This window comes from Podarcis erhardii (genome assembly GCF_964252035.2).
Source record: "Podarcis erhardii genome assembly, chromosome: 3".
Taxonomy (NCBI): Eukaryota; Metazoa; Chordata; class Lepidosauria; order Squamata; family Lacertidae; genus Podarcis; species Podarcis erhardii.
Genome location: NC_138507.1, coordinates 70,039,230 through 70,056,830, shown reverse-complemented (window position 1 = coordinate 70,056,830; position 17,601 = coordinate 70,039,230). Strand labels below are relative to the sequence as shown.

Genomic DNA, 17,601 nt, shown 5'->3' with positions numbered 1-17,601 from the left:
TTACCGACATAGGGCATGTTACGGAGTTCTGAGCATGCCCTGATTATCAGGAACAAAAGGTACAAAATGTACACAGCTGCCACCACAAGGAAGAAGATTTTCATACCCTGTTACAAAAATATATACAAAAGTTTTAAAAATATTATTCTGATGATGATTATGAAAACAACATTTCTTTCATATCCTTCATGATGAGGTCCAAGGGCAGCTTACAAGGATGTAAAAATACAATATCGAAGGCAGTTAAAACAAATTAGAGCTATGAGAATGAGATGGGCCCTAAAATATATGTCTCCAGTGTCAAAGGTGCATATCCAGCCTTTCACTAAGGCAAAAGTGCCTTTAGATGAAAGCCTTTACATTTGAATAACCATGGCTAAACTTAATCCCAGTCACTATATGCTTCTCGGATAAGAACAGTTTTACATGATTTCCAAAATGCTGATCAGGCTAAACATAGGGATGTTGTGCTATCAATCCTGTTTCTCTATGTGTTTCCCCTGATTTGCATACCTGGTGCACAGGTGGTCACATGTTTTTCAAAGAAGCTGAGAACAGTGACTTTATAAGTCGCTTCATTTTCCCTGTTCTGTTTCATTTTCTCTTAATACAGCTATCTCCCAATATTTATTGTGTTGTATTAAGACATCCTCACGTGATCTTAGAAACAGCAATTGGACTTCTAAGAATCTAAATGAAAGATATAACTGATGACCAACAATAAGTTATAGTTTACAGAGGTGAGCAACAAGTCTTTCAACAAAATTAGAATCATAGAATCATAGAATTGTAGAAGGGAAGTTGGAAGGGAGTCCAACCGCTGAAATGCAGGAACATCAACAAAAGCATCCCTGGAAGACGCTATCCACCTCTGCTTAAAAACCTCAAAGGAAGGAGAGTCCATCATATTTAGAAGGAGTCTGTTCCAGCGCGAAGCAGCTCTTACAGTCAAAAAATTATTCCTGATGTTTAGTCAGAATCTCCTTTTTTGTAACTTGAATCTATTGGTTCAGGTCCTATACTCTGGAGTGGGAGAGAACAAGCTTGCTCCATCTTCCATGTGACAGCCCTTTAGAAACTTGATTTTGTTACATGTGAGATTCTCCTAATTACAAGAATCTGTGTGAGATGGTTTTTTGCAAAGCTGGTAGGCTTTTGTTGTGATCAGAGGAGTCTTACACGTAACAATTTCAAGTTTCTAACCCTGAATTTAAGTGGGTTCTCACCATTCTTTTTCTGAAGGTTCTTCCAGGGATCACAAAAGTAGTCCCTAGAAACTAAATGTAAGCAAAGCTACAACCAATATTTAAGTGACAGCCTGTTACCTATCGTTTTGCAGTTGTGTCAGCATAGGACATCAGCTGGACAGACGGATCAAAATAGCTCAGCGTTTTTCAAAATCTGATAATCCACACAGCATTTCTTATATAAACAGAAAGGATTGTTCACACTAATTTACCTGAAAGTTGTTTGTGTCAATCCCATACTGGTATGTTGGGTCATGTAGTTCATTGACACTAAAAAAAAATAATAAGACCATTTAATGTAAGAATTTGTATGCATCATAAAACTAAAAATAAATCCATAGAAACTAACATGTTTAAAAAATTGGCCATTTCTTCCCCCTCAACTTAATAAGATACAGATTTGGACTCTCTCTACTACAGTTTCCAAGAAAAAGCCAGAAAAAAATTATTCCAATTTGAGTTTATAATTATGTTTTCTATTTATGCAGAACTAAGAAAGCTGGAACAAACACATTCAAATACACATACACATAGCACTAGGAAAATGTTTTAAAATCCTATGACTACTCAGAGCTGAATAACGTTTGCCACTTCTTGAGTATCCAATGCAGTGCTTACCCATGGAAGAATTCCTCGGCGGAATAGGGGAGGGAGAGAATTTTCAGTGATTCCTCCTTACCATGAAGGTTCCTGGACTCCCTCAATCTGTTCCAGAGGGTACCTCAACTACAAGGAAAGTGGGCTCTCTCTATGTAGTAGGAAGACTTCATATTCTGATCATATGCTAACAGACTGAATAATCTATGCAGCTAAGGAAGACTTTAGTCAGATCTCAGGATACAAAGCTATCTCCCAATATTTACTGCAGTTTCAACATGTGCTTTACATTCTCCAAATGGTGGACTTAGTCTTTGCTTTTACCAGAGGAAAAGCAAAAGATAGGAACTATTAAAAAAAAATCCTGCTTTCTTGTTCAAGGCTATTTAGTGATCAGAGAATTTAGTGATCAGAGAAGGGAAAAGAGGAAAGATGAAAAGAGAGAAGTTACTCACGTCTGCCATATTCCTAATGTAACAGAAGCCAGCCACAAAAGACCAACAATAAGGAGTTTAGGAAAATAGAACGTTATGCACCTCCTTTCGCCCTAACAAAGAAAAGGATAAATTAAGAATATTAAACTTGGTTTTCAGACATCAGTTAATTTACAATATTGTGAAATATTGTTGTACTTTTTTTGGAGGGACAGCAGCAACAAATAGTTTAATTTTGAGAAACTCACACAGAGTTTCTGGGTGGAATCCAAACTGGGGATGCATGCAAGCGGGGAAAAATAATTCATAAAGTTCATAGGATATTTGTAGGCTCTCTCTAATCTACTTGGCTGGGAAAGGAGGGGAGAGGCTGAACTACAGCTTTCTGAGTTCAGCAGAGGAAGGGAAGGATTAAAAATGCTACAAATAAAGTAAGTTTAACTTGTTCTTTGACAAGTGAGACCCTTTATTAACGTTATTTATTCCTTTGGTTTAAGATTTTTCCAAAACTGTTTATTTGGAATAGGTTTTAATGGGTGACTTAATGAGTGTTTATCCAGTAAAAAGCAGTAAAGCGCACACACATATGCACAGAGCAAGAGATAAGTGTGAAAGGCAGAATGTAGATAGCATTGAAATATGTGTCTCCTCCTGACCTGCACTCTGATCCCATGGTAGACACAGAGCCAAAACAGCAGCAATGCACATAAGAACAGTGACTGGAAGAGGTCATCTAGCATTCCAGGAAACCAACTGTTGATTAGGAATGAGAGGGGGAAAAATGGATCTGCAACAAAAGAAAAAGTGTCACAAGACAACCACGGAAAATGTTGTTCCACTCTGCACTTGGGCACTCTCTTGCAGCCTAATTGTGTGTCAGAGCTGCGACTCAACAGAGCCTTCTCAGTGGCTGCACCCAGACTATGCAAATCCTCTCCTAAGGAGTCCTGTCTAGCTCCCTCTCATATGGACTCTAGCCAGCAGGGAAAGTTTTGGCTTTTTCAAACAGGCCTTTAGCTTGCCAAACTGATATTGCTTTCCTGAAACTCTATGATGGTAGATGGCGAAAGCCAGCTGCTGTTTTTTTAATCTGCTCCTGTTGTTCAGCCACTTGTTTTATACATTCTAAACCATTGTATTGTATTGTATTTTTGTAATAATTTCCCGACCCCCCCCTCCCTTTGCTGGCTGCCTTGGACACCTGACTGTGGAAAGGGCAGATAAATAGCTATTTTTAAAAGCTAGAATCAGTGAGAACTGAAATTCTCCCATGCTGGCCCTGGGTGCAATCCAACTGGTACACTTGTACTCACACAAAAGGCTTTTTTAACCAGCAGGTGCCTCTGCTAACAGAAGAGGGGGTGATTTTTGCCAGCTCCCTGCAGTATCCAGTGCCCCCAAAATTCACTGCTGGAAGTTTTTTGGGGGGGACCACCAGAGGGAATTGGCAAAAATTGCAGAGGGGTGAAACATCCTTCTTTGAGCACAAGGGCATCGCATGGATTCTGCTCTTCCCCAAACTTATTTCAAAAGAAAGGGGCTTGTATTTATTTATTTTTCCTTTCCTCCCCAATCTCACTTATGGGACGAGGGCAGGGGGGAATCTGCCTTATAAAGCATGGCCCCAGGAGCCGATCACAGCATGATGTAATACATATAAATACCATTATAGAGCAACAGCAGGGGGAGGAGGATCGACATCCACTTCTGCTCTATTCCCCAATCTCGCATTGAGAACTTGCGCAGGGAGTGTGCAAAGAGACACTGCAAAGGAACATAAAAAATAATAATCAGCGAAGATTATGCAGTACCCGTTTGTCTTCAGATAAAAAAGGAAGAATGTAAGCTGCGGCACATGGGCTACATTAGGCAGCAAGTTCTGCAAGGATTTCTTGCACTTCAGAGAATAGGTTGGCTGATGCAGCCCCAGGAGAACATCAGTGCCCCCAAAACCCAGTGAACAGGAACCACCTCAAACCATGTTGGGGAGGCATCACATACCAGAACACTTCAGTGTCTTATATTTCTCCTTGTTTTCACTTCACTTTTCTTATCCTGTAGCACTCCCTCTTTTGTATCCCACCTATGTCTCTGGCCATTATCCTTCCATCCCTCTAGCAATAAACTCTCCCTTCCAGAGCAACTTCCGCATCTCATACAAAAATAAAACTGAACAATCGACACTCACTGTGACGATGAAAGTAAGGACCACAAAGACAAATCGGAACCAGATTTCCACTTGAGAGAAGGCTGAGTTATAGGTTTTCCACTGAAAGAAAGAAATTAGAATATTAACAAGAAAGCTAAAGGAATGTAGATGGCATCAGTCATAATGGTTTATATTCAGTATTTTATTACTCATTTATTTATCGGTGTGATAAATTTAACACTGGAACCAGTATTTCTTGTGGGTCTAAGCCACTGAAACTTCAAGGGGAAATAATGTGCCCTTCAATATTACAGTCAACGCAAAGATTTACAGTTAAAACTACACTTTCATTCTATGTTTGCCTTTACTTCACTTACTGTGAAATTGTAATGCTTGATTGGAGGAAGGTTTTCAAAGGCGACAGTGATCTCATAGCGAGTGTAGTTCAGATAACCAAGATGGACCACAATAAATTCAGCACATTGCTAGGAGCACACATTGGAAGAGGGGAAATTGGGAGGGAAAGGGAAAGAAATTCAACAGTGAGAACACCATACACACACCAACTACAATCAGGTTTTTTTCTTTCTAGGCTTTTGAGACATTTAGGGTTGGGCCAACCATTGCAATAAATGAGTTAGCATATCAGAATTGATTTAATGGTGAAATTCAATTAGGGTATCCCTGCCTTCTTGCATGATACTCCCTTAGACTTCTCTACTGTTTGTAACAGCACAGCTGCCCTAAGCTCATAAGGCAAAGAAAGAATAAAGACTCATTTGGGACCTCTAGTTGCATTCAGTAGAAGTGCTGCTTTGTGACCACTGGATTTCAAGGAAAACTAACAAAGCAAACACAGAAACTGTTGATTAGCAGATTGTTAACAGCTGTAACCTTGATTTGATTTGTGGATTCCAGAAAGAGGATCTGGAGGTTCATACTTCTAAAACATGCTCTCTGCAATTCCTCACTTTGTTGTTAACAAGAAACTAGAATCAAAAAATTCATCCACCTAATATAATATAGTCAATCCTGTCTGGCAACAATTTTCCAGGACCTCCAACAGAATTATTGCCCATGACTGCTTCTCAAAATGCAACGTTTTGAATGTGGGGTCAAAAACATTAGCTGCTATTTTGCTTATGGATTTCACTAACAGAGATACTTCCTCACCTTGCCTCACCTCTCTATCATGCTTTTAAACCACAGAAATAGCTCATCTGTAATAAATGGTACACTGCCATTACCTGTGCACAGTTCAGTGTCCTTGTTCGGTTGTGAAGTTCCTTGTTAAAATACCTGACGCTTGCATTCTCTATTACACCACTTATTGTAACCAGCATATTGAAGTTTTTTTTCAAGCCATTCCATTTGTTATCTGAAAAAACAAAAGTCCATTCAGATGCTACAATTTATGGGCTAGAGTATACATATATATATATATATATATATATATGTATATATATATTTGCTTTTCGTAGACACCCGAGGACACCAAAACCTGCATATATATATATATATATATATATATATATATATATATATATATGATAACAGATGCAGTAACAACAAAAAATGAATGGATTCTATAACAGAATCAAGAGTACATTCCAACCCTCAATAACAACTGCTCACTGAAGCTAGTACATTGTGGTAACAAATTGCGTTGTTTAACTACGCACTGTGTGAAGCACTACTTCCTTTTATCTGTCCTGGTGACCTTACATTGTACAGGCAGGCAATATACACACATTTCCGTATATGGTTGATATATACATAATTAATATAATCATATATGCTAAGTAACACTTACCAAAACGTTGGTCCAACTCCACTACACATGTCAGCCATAACTGCTGATTATAAGTAGATAACGGCGGTGAACTTAAATTAAATGGCCTTATCTAGAACAAAATGGAAGCAAGAGTTAAACCACAGTCATTCATTTTACTATATTAGCTTCTCCAAGTTTTGTGAGCAAGTTTTGTCTGTGAGGTTGTTATACTATGAGATTCCACTGGGCTCCATTTTACCATCCATGCTATTTCATAAGTATAAGAAACTCCGAGAGGGGTTATTGGGAGATGTGGGCTGAGATGTGGTGCAATCAATATGTGGATTACAGCCAGCTTTCTCTCTCCTTTTCATCAAATCCAGACGAGGCAGTGGGTGTTCTAAATCAGCGCATTAGCAGAGTAAAGGACTGGGTGCAGGTCAATCTATTCTACCAGGGGTTCTCCAGAAGACTGGCAGAAATCTTACAAGCACTGCTACACCAGAAATTTAACCAAATATTTTTGGGATTGAATCTAGGACCTTCTGCATGCATAGAATGTGTTCTGCAACTGAGTCATGGCCCTTCCTCATCAACATGCAGCACAGCTAAAATGCTTGTTGCAGGAAAGGTGCAGATACTGTCTTCTTGTTCCTAGTGTTTTCTAGAATAGCAAAGCAAAGTGAAGGAATTCTTATAAAGCACAGCAAAAATAACTAGGACACGATGAAAAAGTGCTATCAATCAGTTCTTAGGCAAATGCATGCCTCTCTTTTCTGTATGTCACGACTGTGGCAAGAGCTCGGAGGAGCATCCATACCCTCTGTTGATATCATTGAGATTGGACTGTTCAGTATGGCTACCTGCAGATGACCTTCAAACCCCACACCCTACACAAGGTCTGCAGTCTAGGTTCTGCTTTGCTCCACAGGGTCCTGGAAATGCCCCATGTAACATGACCAGCTCAAGAACTGATGGACTAAGTCCTAAGGCAAACTCCCACAGACCTAGGAAGGATTGTGTTGAATACACCAAATACTTGAGGCTACGTGTGGAATTCAACGTTGTACTCTTCCTATTGTTCCAGCTTGCCAGGTGAAATGACTCTCCCTCTCCTCCAACTGCACACAGTTCTGGGGGTTCTCCCAACCTCCCTCTTGGAGCCCATTTCATGGGGCTCAGGTGGGAGTATGAGAGGAAAGCCCCATTGCACAAGCATAAGTCCTTGTGAAGGGCTCCCCTGACAGGGTTTGTTAGGTGAATCCCACCCTGAAATATTTGTGTGTCAGAACAAGCATGCCCAATCTATAAACAGTATAAGAAGACTTACCTTGGAGCCATTATTCAACTGAGATTTCACTTGAAAGGGTTCAATGACATTGGGACCTATACAATAGACAGAGACATGAGCTCAATATGCGAATACCTGTTGTAGCCTAAATTTTTAATGACGACCGTTATTAGCTGAAAATGTCAGGAATGATAGACAGATAGAGAATGTTAAATTACACAGAAGCTCCTGTTTTACACATGCATCAAAATTAAGGGATGATTTCTTATCCACATTGCCGGTAGAATTCAATTGGACTCAGAGTCAAGTTCCACATTCACATTACCATACACTACAGACATCAAAGGATCTTTAGACATAGCTCACCACAGAACAAAACTGGACTATAGACTACATAGCCAGAGACTGTTCTACTTTAGAGGGCGTTTTAGTGGAGGGTTGAATGGTCCTCCCACTTTTAAAACACACTCTATGCACACAGGAAGCGATATGCCAGTGAAAAGGGTACCAGCCTAGTTTCCCCCAGTATAGCAGCTTTCTATAAGTAGGTTGTTTCCTCTGGTGGGAGAAGAACAGGTCTATCAATAACTATTAGCCATGATAGCTAAATGGCATCTTGGTATCAGGGTTGGGAACATGCATTCCTCCATATGCTATTAGACACCAACTCCCATCAAGCCCAGCCAGCCTGGACAATGGTCAGGGCTCATGGGAGTTTTAGTCCAACATTTGGACAGCCACAGATTCCCCAGCCCTGCTGTCAATTCAGGTCACATGCAGAATTCCAGATGCCAGGCACAAGAGACAGGAGATTTGATTTGCCTGCAACAGGTTTGCAACCAGATTTTCTTTTTGTAAACCACTGCAGCACAATGGAAGAGAGCAGCCTTGAGAAGGTTTCTATGATATCACAGTCCAGCAGCAGGAAGAGGGATTGCCCACTGCAGTATCTAGCATAGCCTCAGAAACAACTGGACTGAAATAATATTTGAAGAGTGGGAGCAGGTGGCATCTCTCAAGGCCCAACCTTCCTTCATGCTCATCACCACCCAAGGGTCTACAAATCCCAGTTTGCCACTGGCCAGAGGATGGTCTGGAAAATATGCAGGAGCCCTCCCCAATGCAGAGAGATTTCTCAGTGCTTTCCTGGTGTCACTGTGACTCAGTGCAAGAGGAAAAGCCCCTCAGCTCACTTTCTAGCTCAGAGGGCAGGGGACCACAGGAACTCCCACCACCACACAGTGACTTTGGATCTTGAACATGGCATGATCTCAGACAAGACCTTGCCCCCTACGTCTGAAGGGCAGGCTGGGATGTGTCAGCCACAATATGTGGACTCGTCTTTGCCTTGCAGAAAATCCTGCTCTTCTATACCGCACCCACAGCTATGCCTTTGAGCTCTCATTCTGCTACAGTCTGGATTCTCATCTTGTTTTAAGAAACAGAAATCTCAAAAAAGTATTTTTCTTTAAAAAAAAAAAACAGCTGAAGCATCCTTTATTGCTACTGAACTCTTTAAAAGTAAACTATGTATATCAGTAAATTGGGCTCAAATAAACCAGTCTGCCAACATAACAGAGTATGGATAAAGAAGCTACAGCATCAACAGTTTCACCACAATATCAAAGGTCAGGTCCACCATTCCAGCATGGTACAAAGTACCATATGGTGCTTGAGAGCAATTCTACATGATGGAATGTAGCTCAGATTATTATGTAGCAAAACTATTGACTACACAGTTTCAGCAGAGAATAGAAATTTACTGAAAGCAGCACTCCAATCCCAAGTGTACCAAGGAAATTCCAGTATAAGACACTTCTAAGTATGCGTGTTTAGAATCGCAGGCAAGAAGCTTATGGGTTACTGTCTTCAGATAACTGTATTCAGTTCAGAGTTTGTATTCTTTTCAACAAGTGTTTTCAGTGTAGACTAGTCTCTGTACTAAATATGTAAATAACATTTGAATAACCCAGCCGATAGAAAATAATCAGCAGTGGTCAACCTACTGTGGACCAGATCGCACTCCCTAGTGAATCTTATTTGGAGGGCAGGATAATATCTATTCAATAATAATGAGAAATTAGAACTGGAAGTGAAAGGTTCTTAACTTCTTTCCTCTATGTCTGTGCTGAATGGAGACAGGGGAGCAAGGAAGCCTGAGGCTCACTGTGGCTCAGTCGCATCAGGACGTGCCAGGAATGGCTCACCTTTAGGGGGCTGATGGCCGCACTCTGATGGCCTAAGGGAACATGCCTAAGTTTCATGGCCAAAGTGTAAAAGTGGCTGTGATGAGAACTGCACTTCTCAAGCTTGCCTTCGGACAATTTTTTATCATTCATTATTAAATTCAGTTAAAAATATTGGTTTTTTTAAGCCACGTTTTGGGGAAATTGGGTGTGTGGGTGTGACAAAAACCTTTTCATATCACAGAATCATAAAAGGGGTCCTCTGTGAACAGTCGGGGGAGGGAATAACTTTTAAAAACGGATGAAGTTGGGGAAGACTAAGGGGCAAATAAGCCTTTTGCATTACGGGAGCAGTAGAAAAACAAGAGGGTTTTTTGGGGGGGGATAAATATTAAAAGTTTTAAACAGTTTTGTATTTAAAAATGAAAAATTAGGTGACACGTTTTGGAGAGTCTTCCCGGGGGGGCCACAAAAGCTTACAGGAACAGCTGCCAGTTTGTCTCTCCCCCTGGTATAAATCATAGGTTACAGTGATGTTCAAATGCAGCCACTGATTAGCATCAATACAGCTACCCTCTTATGAATAGGGAGGGAGGTGGAGAGAGAGCTTGCAGGAATTATCCTGCTTGGCAATGTGACTAACTATATACATACATGTTTTGAATGTAAAGGCATTTCTTTGAAATGTACAAGATTTTTATAATATATCATGCACACATTTTTTATTATGGGAGTTAGCCTGGTGTCCCCATAGTCAACTTTGACTGGACTTAACTGTCCAAGGGTCCTTTACCTTTTACTTTTTTTTTAAGCAGCCATATGTGCTTTACCCAATCTAAGCAAGCACACACATTTGGGTACAATCTGGTATGCAATTTCCTCACTAAAATTTATTTATAATATGTAAAACACAGTCCCTCACTTCCCCAAGTGTGTGGTCTGCATGGGTTTTAGCTTTCAATTTCAGTGCCATCCCTAAGATACAAGTACAGCAATGTACTTGTAAGTTTTAGCATTACATTCTGAAATGTCTCAAGACCTGCAGCTTGACCCTGGCTGCTTCCCACAAAAGTATCAAGCCAAATAAAAAGGGTCTATCACATCAAATGTTTTTAAGCAGTTCAAAAGCTCAATTTGAAATCACCAAGAAATTGGATGAAATACCAAAATATCACCTTAAGAAAAAAAAACCATCAAAAGAATCACTTTTACTAGTGATTACACTTTTACTAGTGATTACTCAACCTCTCCATAAGAAATCAAGACATCACAATTGAGAGGCATGTCTCTCCAAAAGAAAGAATGTTCAAGCATGCACTAGCCACTTCTCACAGTACATAGTAGATTTGAGAAGGACTATCAACGGCTGGATAAAATTGCTTCAAGGAGCAGCAAGCTGGTCCTTGACTACACTGTTTGTAGTTATGTTTTACTAAAATCTAAGTCCAATATAATTTCAGGACGCAGATTCTGGACTATGTATGGTGAGAATGGAGACACAGGCTAATTTGTAACCTTGCAGTGGTCAGGGATAAGACAACATAAAAGGCAAAAATGGCTCCATGGCTGGGGCTAGTGGGTAGGATCTCTGCTCCTTGTCAGTTTTGGGTGTTGCCAGCTTCTTTTAAACACTTGATAAATTTCAATCCCCACCACCAACTACTCATTAAAAACCTAAGGAAGGGGCACAAATTCAAGCTGTATGTCTTGATAGCAAAACAATGGGAAAGAATAGGAGGCAAGTAAATAGAGAAAACAATCATTAACCGAAAAGACAAAATCTTACCTGCAATACCTATTAAAACGGTTAAACCAAAACAAATGAAGAATACAACGAAGACCAAGACAAAGTGGCGTTTGGACAGCGTATACAATCGCATTGGGGCCAACCTGCAAACAAGGAGAGAAAGAACAAGTTAGCAAGTTTCCCACACCAAGTATCCAGTTAAAAACACTCTATGTTTTGTTTGATAAAATGTGCCATCAGAAAGGGGAAGGCTTTTTCGAAGGCTGTAGCCCTATACACAGTTACCTGGGAGCAAGTATCATTAAGCTGAACCAACAGGGACCAGGACTGGCAGTAAAGCACTGCTTTGATTGGCAGCAGGTTCATTCTGACCACATACCCCACACATTGGTGTGCCCCATAACAGAAACTTACATATAGCTAAGCAGGTGGTACAAGCAGGCACATTTGTATCTGTGGAATATTGGTTATATCTTCTCAAAGTCGTCAAAATTCTGAAATGTATGTGCAACCTTTTTTCTAACTTATATGCTACAGATATGCAGTAGTCGTGATATCAGGTGCTTAATACAACTTGGTAACAAGAGGGATGAATCAACATTTTCCACATGCACAGTCATGAACTGACATTAAGATTGTGCTTGAATCAATAGGAAGGCAACGCCAAGATACATTATGGAGCAGACTTTCAAACTATAAACAGTTAGCCATCTATAAATTAACCCATCTATTACAGGGCGAAAAACAGGTTGGACACTTTTAGCATTCAGCCTATTGGGAACTCAAAACAGGACTAACATGTTATTTTGAAACACTTTCCTTGTTGAATGAATGCTTCCACTTCTGCATTACAGGTATTCAAGGAAATCGAAAAGCATGTCCAAATACATAGTTAAGAAATTAGGAGATTTTTTTGGTAATAAATAACAATTCACAAAAAGAAAAAAAAAATCATCTAGGAAATTATCTTCAAACTCAGCAGCGGCAAATATGAGGCAAAGGAACCAAACTGCAAAGCATGTAGTGAGAGCGTGACTGTCCCTCATAGAAGCTCTTTTCTTTTGGACACCCACCCAACTGTTTTTCTTCCAGTTGGGTTCCTAGAAATGGGGGGGGGGAGGGGAAATGACTGGGGTGATCACAGAAAGAAACCAGCAAGTGAAGTAGGTATATAAACCCCCTTTCCCCTGCAAGTTATCCCCATACACCCTGCTTACGACAGATTAACTTTATTCCACCTCATAAGTAACGTAAACAAGATCCAGCCTGATTTTGCCCTAGCTGTCCATTTTTTTTTTCACTTAAGGACAGCAGGACAAGAGCAAGGGAAGGGAACGCAAAGTGTGCACAAGTCTGCGGCTTGCCTCTTTTTTCATACCTTGCAGGCACAAAATGGTTTATACCGACAAAGCCGGGGTTTAGAGAGCGCAAAATGCCACTCAGCCCACAAGCAGCCTTTGGTTTGCTTCCTCCCATGCAATGCAGGCTGCAATGTACAAAAGCCAAGGAGCAGAGATACACTGCAAGAAGGGCTTACAGAACTGCTGCTCCAGATCAGCCATGCAGGCCAGCCAAGCTGCAGTGAAAGACAGAGGGGAAAACCAACACCCTCAAAAGGCCACGATCCCATCTGATCCAAAAGGGGGGGAAAAACACAACGTTCCTAAGGATGTTAGACTGAACACAACATATCCACAGGTTTAACCGTCCTTGATTTACCTCTGATGCAACAGTCCTAAAGAGAGAGGCGTCTTAACCCCATCACTCAGCAGCATCAGAGAAGCAGGAGAGAGAGAAAACAGAAGATTTAAAGAAGGGAAAAGATCTAGCATTCACTTGGAACACATGTAACCAGGAGTCGCACAGTACACCCGTACCTGTCCCAGGATCAATTTAGTATGGGCAATAAAGAAGCATTGTAGCTGGAAGTTCTAAGACCGTGTCTTAGCCAGTGATGTGGGATGGGGGGCAGGTAATTTCAAAACAAGGTAATCTGCATCTGAACACCTTTTGATGCCCTAGAGCAGTGATGGCCAAACTTGGCCCTCCAGCTGTTTTTGGACTACAACTCCCATCATCCCTCACTAACAGTGGTCAGGGATGATGGGAATTGCAGTCTCAAAACAGCTAGAGGGCCAAGTTTGGCCTTCACTGCCCTAGAGACTAATCCAATTTAGAATGTTTATTTTACCTGTATTTAGCAAACAAAGCTAAACATTTGAAAGCACCAAGGTTGCCTAATGTTGCATTTGCAGTTGGTATCCATTCATTGCTACTACTGAAATTATCAAATGGAACCTTTTTTCATAGAAAAAAAAGAACTGGAAAAATGTGCCCTTTAAAAAAAAGTCCGCCCCACATCACTGGACCTAGCAGTCAGTTTCCCCACTGGCAAACAAGTATTCAGCTAGAGTCCACCCCCCTCATTTTGCCACACCTCCCATAATTAATTCTTAAGGTAAAGGTACCCCTGCCCATACGGGCCAGTCATGTCCGACTCTAGGGTTGTGCGCCCATCTCACTTAAGAGGCCGGAGACACTTCCGGGTCACGTGGCCAGCGTGACGAAGCTGCTCTGGCTCACCAGCGCAGCACACGGAAACGCCGTTTACCTTCCCGCTATAAAGCGGTACCTATTTATCTACTTGCACTTAGGGGTGCTTTCGAACTGCTAGGTGGGCAGGAGCTGGGACCGAAAGACGGGAGCTCACCCCGCCGCGTAAATGCAATGAGGTTTTCTTCTGAGTCATATTCTTATGGTTAGGATGTACGTTGCATGAAAAGTGTGCAGAATGACACCTTAATGTGACTCAAGGCAATTCACATGATTTGTTTTACTGTGCTTTTTTCCTGCAGTAACACCAAGCTTTCTCCAAAAGTAAAACAAAGAAACACAGAGAGATTTTCCTGTTGGTCATGCTGATTATTGGATATCTGAATCTTCTGCCACATACTTGAAGATGTGCAGAGGTGGAGATGTAACTAAAACGAGCATATCACAAGTGAAGCAAATCAACTGCATATACCCTGAAACGTAGTGACTAAGAGGTTGAGCTGTGTACCAGAAAGTGTGGATCTAATCTTACTTCTGGTTGCTACAAGAACTATTACTATTAATACCAAAAATTAAAGAAATTTGTACTTTCAAGTGTTCAAAGCACTTCACATGCTTTATCTAGTTAAAATTCTTATAACAACCCTGCAGGGTAATTCAGTATTATTTTCTCCCATATTGCAGGCAGCGGCCGGAGGCTAAGAGAGAGTGGCTTATGACCAAGGTGAGCTATGAACCTGGAATTTCCTGGTTTGTAGCTCAGACTCTATTACCCACTATGCAATATTTTAAGTAAAGCTCTTTCAACACATTAAAACACTATATAAATGCTAAAATATTACTCAATTCCTGAAGAACATGTCAGGTACCATGAATTTTCAGTCCAGCATGTTGTCTAGACTCTAGAAGTTATCTACTTTATTCATGGCACTGGTTTTCAAGCAGCCATTGTGAAAATCTGCTGGGGACAGAAGGTAATACCACCTCTTACAGCCATGGTCATTTTGAGACACTGGTTAACATGCTTGCTATGGCAGAGATTCAGTATGCAATAGAGAAGCAACCCAACATTTAAGTTGACTTTTCTACAGAGGAATCAGCCTTCAGGTCCTCAGCAGGAAACACAAAAAGGAGAGTCAGTTTCCTTGAAAGGAGAGCAAGGAAATGATCTAGTGGCCTTGAATCATAGCTTGTGTGTGTTTGTTTTAAGAACTTTAGAGCCAAAACCAGTTTTGTGAACTTTTGTCCACACATTTTATAAAGTTGCTTCTGATAATTAGGCAGAGAAATCATTCCATTCTCTCTAAAGGTCACAAGCAGAAAATAGGTATTATTTATTAAATTTATTAAACTTGTATGAAGTATGAGGAGAAGCAAAAACCAGAAGCACCCTGAACTCGGCTTATTAAACAGATCTTTCCTAAGACATTTGCAAACATTGTAAATACCACAGCAGTCCTACTAAGAGCTAGTTTCAAACTATTTCATAGACAGTTCATACATTTAAAGAAACAAGGAGTGCAAAAGAACAGCACTTCTCTTTAACATGTATGAATTGGAGCTTGAGTGAAGCTTTCATCTACAGGAAGATCTAGAGGGTCTCAGCTACTTTTTAAACTCCTGGATCTCATCACTGATAAAAGTCCACTTTAAATGCAATAGCAGAAGTTATAGAATCATAGAAGTACAGAGTTGGAAGGGACTCGTAAGGGTCATCTAGTCCAACCTCCTGCAATGCAGGAATCTCAACTAGATTATACATGACAGATGGCCATCCAACCTCTCCTTAAAAATCTTCAATGAAGTAGAGTCCACCACCTCTTGTAGGAGTTTGTTCCAGAATACTGTTCTTCCCGTGTTTAGACTGACTCTCCTTTCTTGTAACTTGAAGCCACTGGTTCAGGTACTGCCCTCTGGAGCAGGAGAAAACAAGCTTGCTCCATCCTCCATGTGACAGCCCTTTACATATCTGAAGATGTGTGTCTTATCTCAGTCCCCTCTTTTCCAGGGTAAACAAACCCAATTCTATCAACTGTTCCTCATAAAGCTTGGTTTCCAGACCCTTTAGCATCTTGGTCACCCTCCTTTGCACACATTCCAGCTTGTCAATGTCCTTCGTAAATTGTGGCACCCTGAGTTGAACACAGGACTCCACGTGTGGTACCTATGTTAAGACATGTGGTACCTGAAAATGTCTTATCCTGCTTCATTGTAACATTTGAGCTAGCTTTTGTATGTCAATGTAACTCGAGCCAACAACTGTCCAGACTCCAGCCTTTACTTTGGCATGGCTTTGGGGACGATGTGAGGCAACACTCTTCCACTGAGCATTTCTGTCAAAAATAAGTTAACACTACCCAGCTCACCCAATGCACAAAAGGCCTTAATGAGTGGTACAAATATGACACACATGCTCAGACATCTCTCCCTGCCTCTCACAATCACTAAGCGATAAAGGAGCTAGAGGAAAGAAGGATCCATTCCTCAAAAGATTTGTTTCTAAAATGAACAGTGCTGCGGCCGAAAGTCTGTGTCATATTCAAATGACACCTGTCACTTGCTGACCCAAGGCTCTGACACTAATTATAAAGTCAAAGGGGGTGGCAGCGACTATTCCACAATAAGCAAGCAGTCTGTGTATGTTCGGGGGAACTGCTGTCTTCCCAGCTTGCTCCGATTTAGCTAAAATAGGGAGGTAGCGAGGGAGCTGTTCCCATTCTGCTCCGCTTGTGAGCTTCTGGGACACTGTTATTAGCAGGTCGCTGGGTTAGACAGAGTTCCTCGTACAGCCTAAGCGCCCCCCCCCCCAATTCTCGCCAGCCCCACAAGGCAGGGAAAGAGGAGCGTTTTCCTCCTTCAAATCTGTGCCTAAAGCACTACACGCTCCGGCTTATTACGCCGGGTGGGGCGGGGCAACACTCGCTCAGCAACCCGTGTGGTCCGGCCAGAGGAATAGGTTCAGGTCAGCCAGAGTTCCTTCCGCGGCCTGCGCAACTACCGCGCACCCCCACCCCCCCACCCCGCTACCCCCAAAACTCACAGATCCATATCCATGCTGCGCATGCGCGCCACGCCGCCTCCACTCCGGCAGCGGGTCTCTCCCAAGCTAAGCGGCAGCCGCCCGCCCGCCAAGCTCCGTGGCAGCGCCAGCTGCGCACATCACTTCCGCGTGCGTCACCCAACGTGCCAGCTCCGCCTCTGGGGCGCTGGAGGGGGCAGGGCCGTGACTGGAGGGGCAGGGCCGCAAGGCCTCGGAAAACACCCTGTCAGTATAGTGTGCCCGTAGGCAGAGAGGCTGTGCGCCTGCGCGTTGCTCCTTCTGCGAACGGCTGTCAGTTTGAAAGCCGCCAGGGGGAAAACTACCTCAGGGCAGTTAGTTCCACGACGGTGCCCCTCGCAAGGAGACATGGGAATTGTAGTTTTCAGTATCTCAATCACACATAAGCACACAGAGCTATCTCCCATGGAAAGAGAGGCATATATTTAGCTCTCAGCAACGCCACTCAAATCTTACCTTCTATTTCCCCACACATATACACATTTTCTAAAAAATAAAAATAGTTCGTCATAATAATCAACCCTCCAATAGCTTTTATCTGTCCGGTAAAAAAGGCAAAATGCGA

The 17,601-nt window shown here is 41.7% G+C and overlaps 1 protein-coding gene across 4 annotated transcripts in view; it reads right to left on the bottom strand.

Annotated features, from left to right (window-relative positions):
• The window catches only part of TMEM181 (transmembrane protein 181), a 29,980-nt gene that overhangs the window by 10,117 nt on the left and 2,262 nt on the right, over positions 1 to 17,601 (bottom strand). Inside the window, exons 1-13 of one of the 4 annotated variants that reach the window (XM_081854355.1) lie at positions 17,019 to 17,141; positions 13,145 to 13,189; positions 11,465 to 11,568; positions 7,532 to 7,587; positions 6,241 to 6,331; positions 5,675 to 5,805; positions 4,805 to 4,912; positions 4,467 to 4,547; positions 3,943 to 4,042; positions 2,935 to 3,065; positions 2,300 to 2,391; positions 1,460 to 1,517; positions 5 to 107 (exon numbers count right to left, since the gene is read on the bottom strand). In XM_081854355.1, the coding sequence (XP_081710481.1) occupies positions 5 to 107; positions 1,460 to 1,517; positions 2,300 to 2,391; positions 2,935 to 3,065; positions 3,943 to 4,042; positions 4,467 to 4,547; positions 4,805 to 4,912; positions 5,675 to 5,805; positions 6,241 to 6,331; positions 7,532 to 7,587; positions 11,465 to 11,568; positions 13,145 to 13,189; positions 17,019 to 17,041 (1,123 nt within the window). In that variant the 5' untranslated portion in view covers positions 17,042 to 17,141. Of the gene's footprint in view, positions 1 to 4; positions 108 to 1,459; positions 1,518 to 2,299; positions 2,392 to 2,934; positions 3,066 to 3,942; positions 4,043 to 4,466; positions 4,548 to 4,804; positions 4,913 to 5,674; positions 5,806 to 6,240; positions 6,332 to 7,531; positions 7,588 to 11,464; positions 11,569 to 13,144; positions 13,190 to 17,018; positions 17,168 to 17,601 lie in introns of those variants that run through there. The other 3 variants (XM_081854353.1, XM_081854356.1, XM_081854354.1) reach the window with 3 other exon arrangements.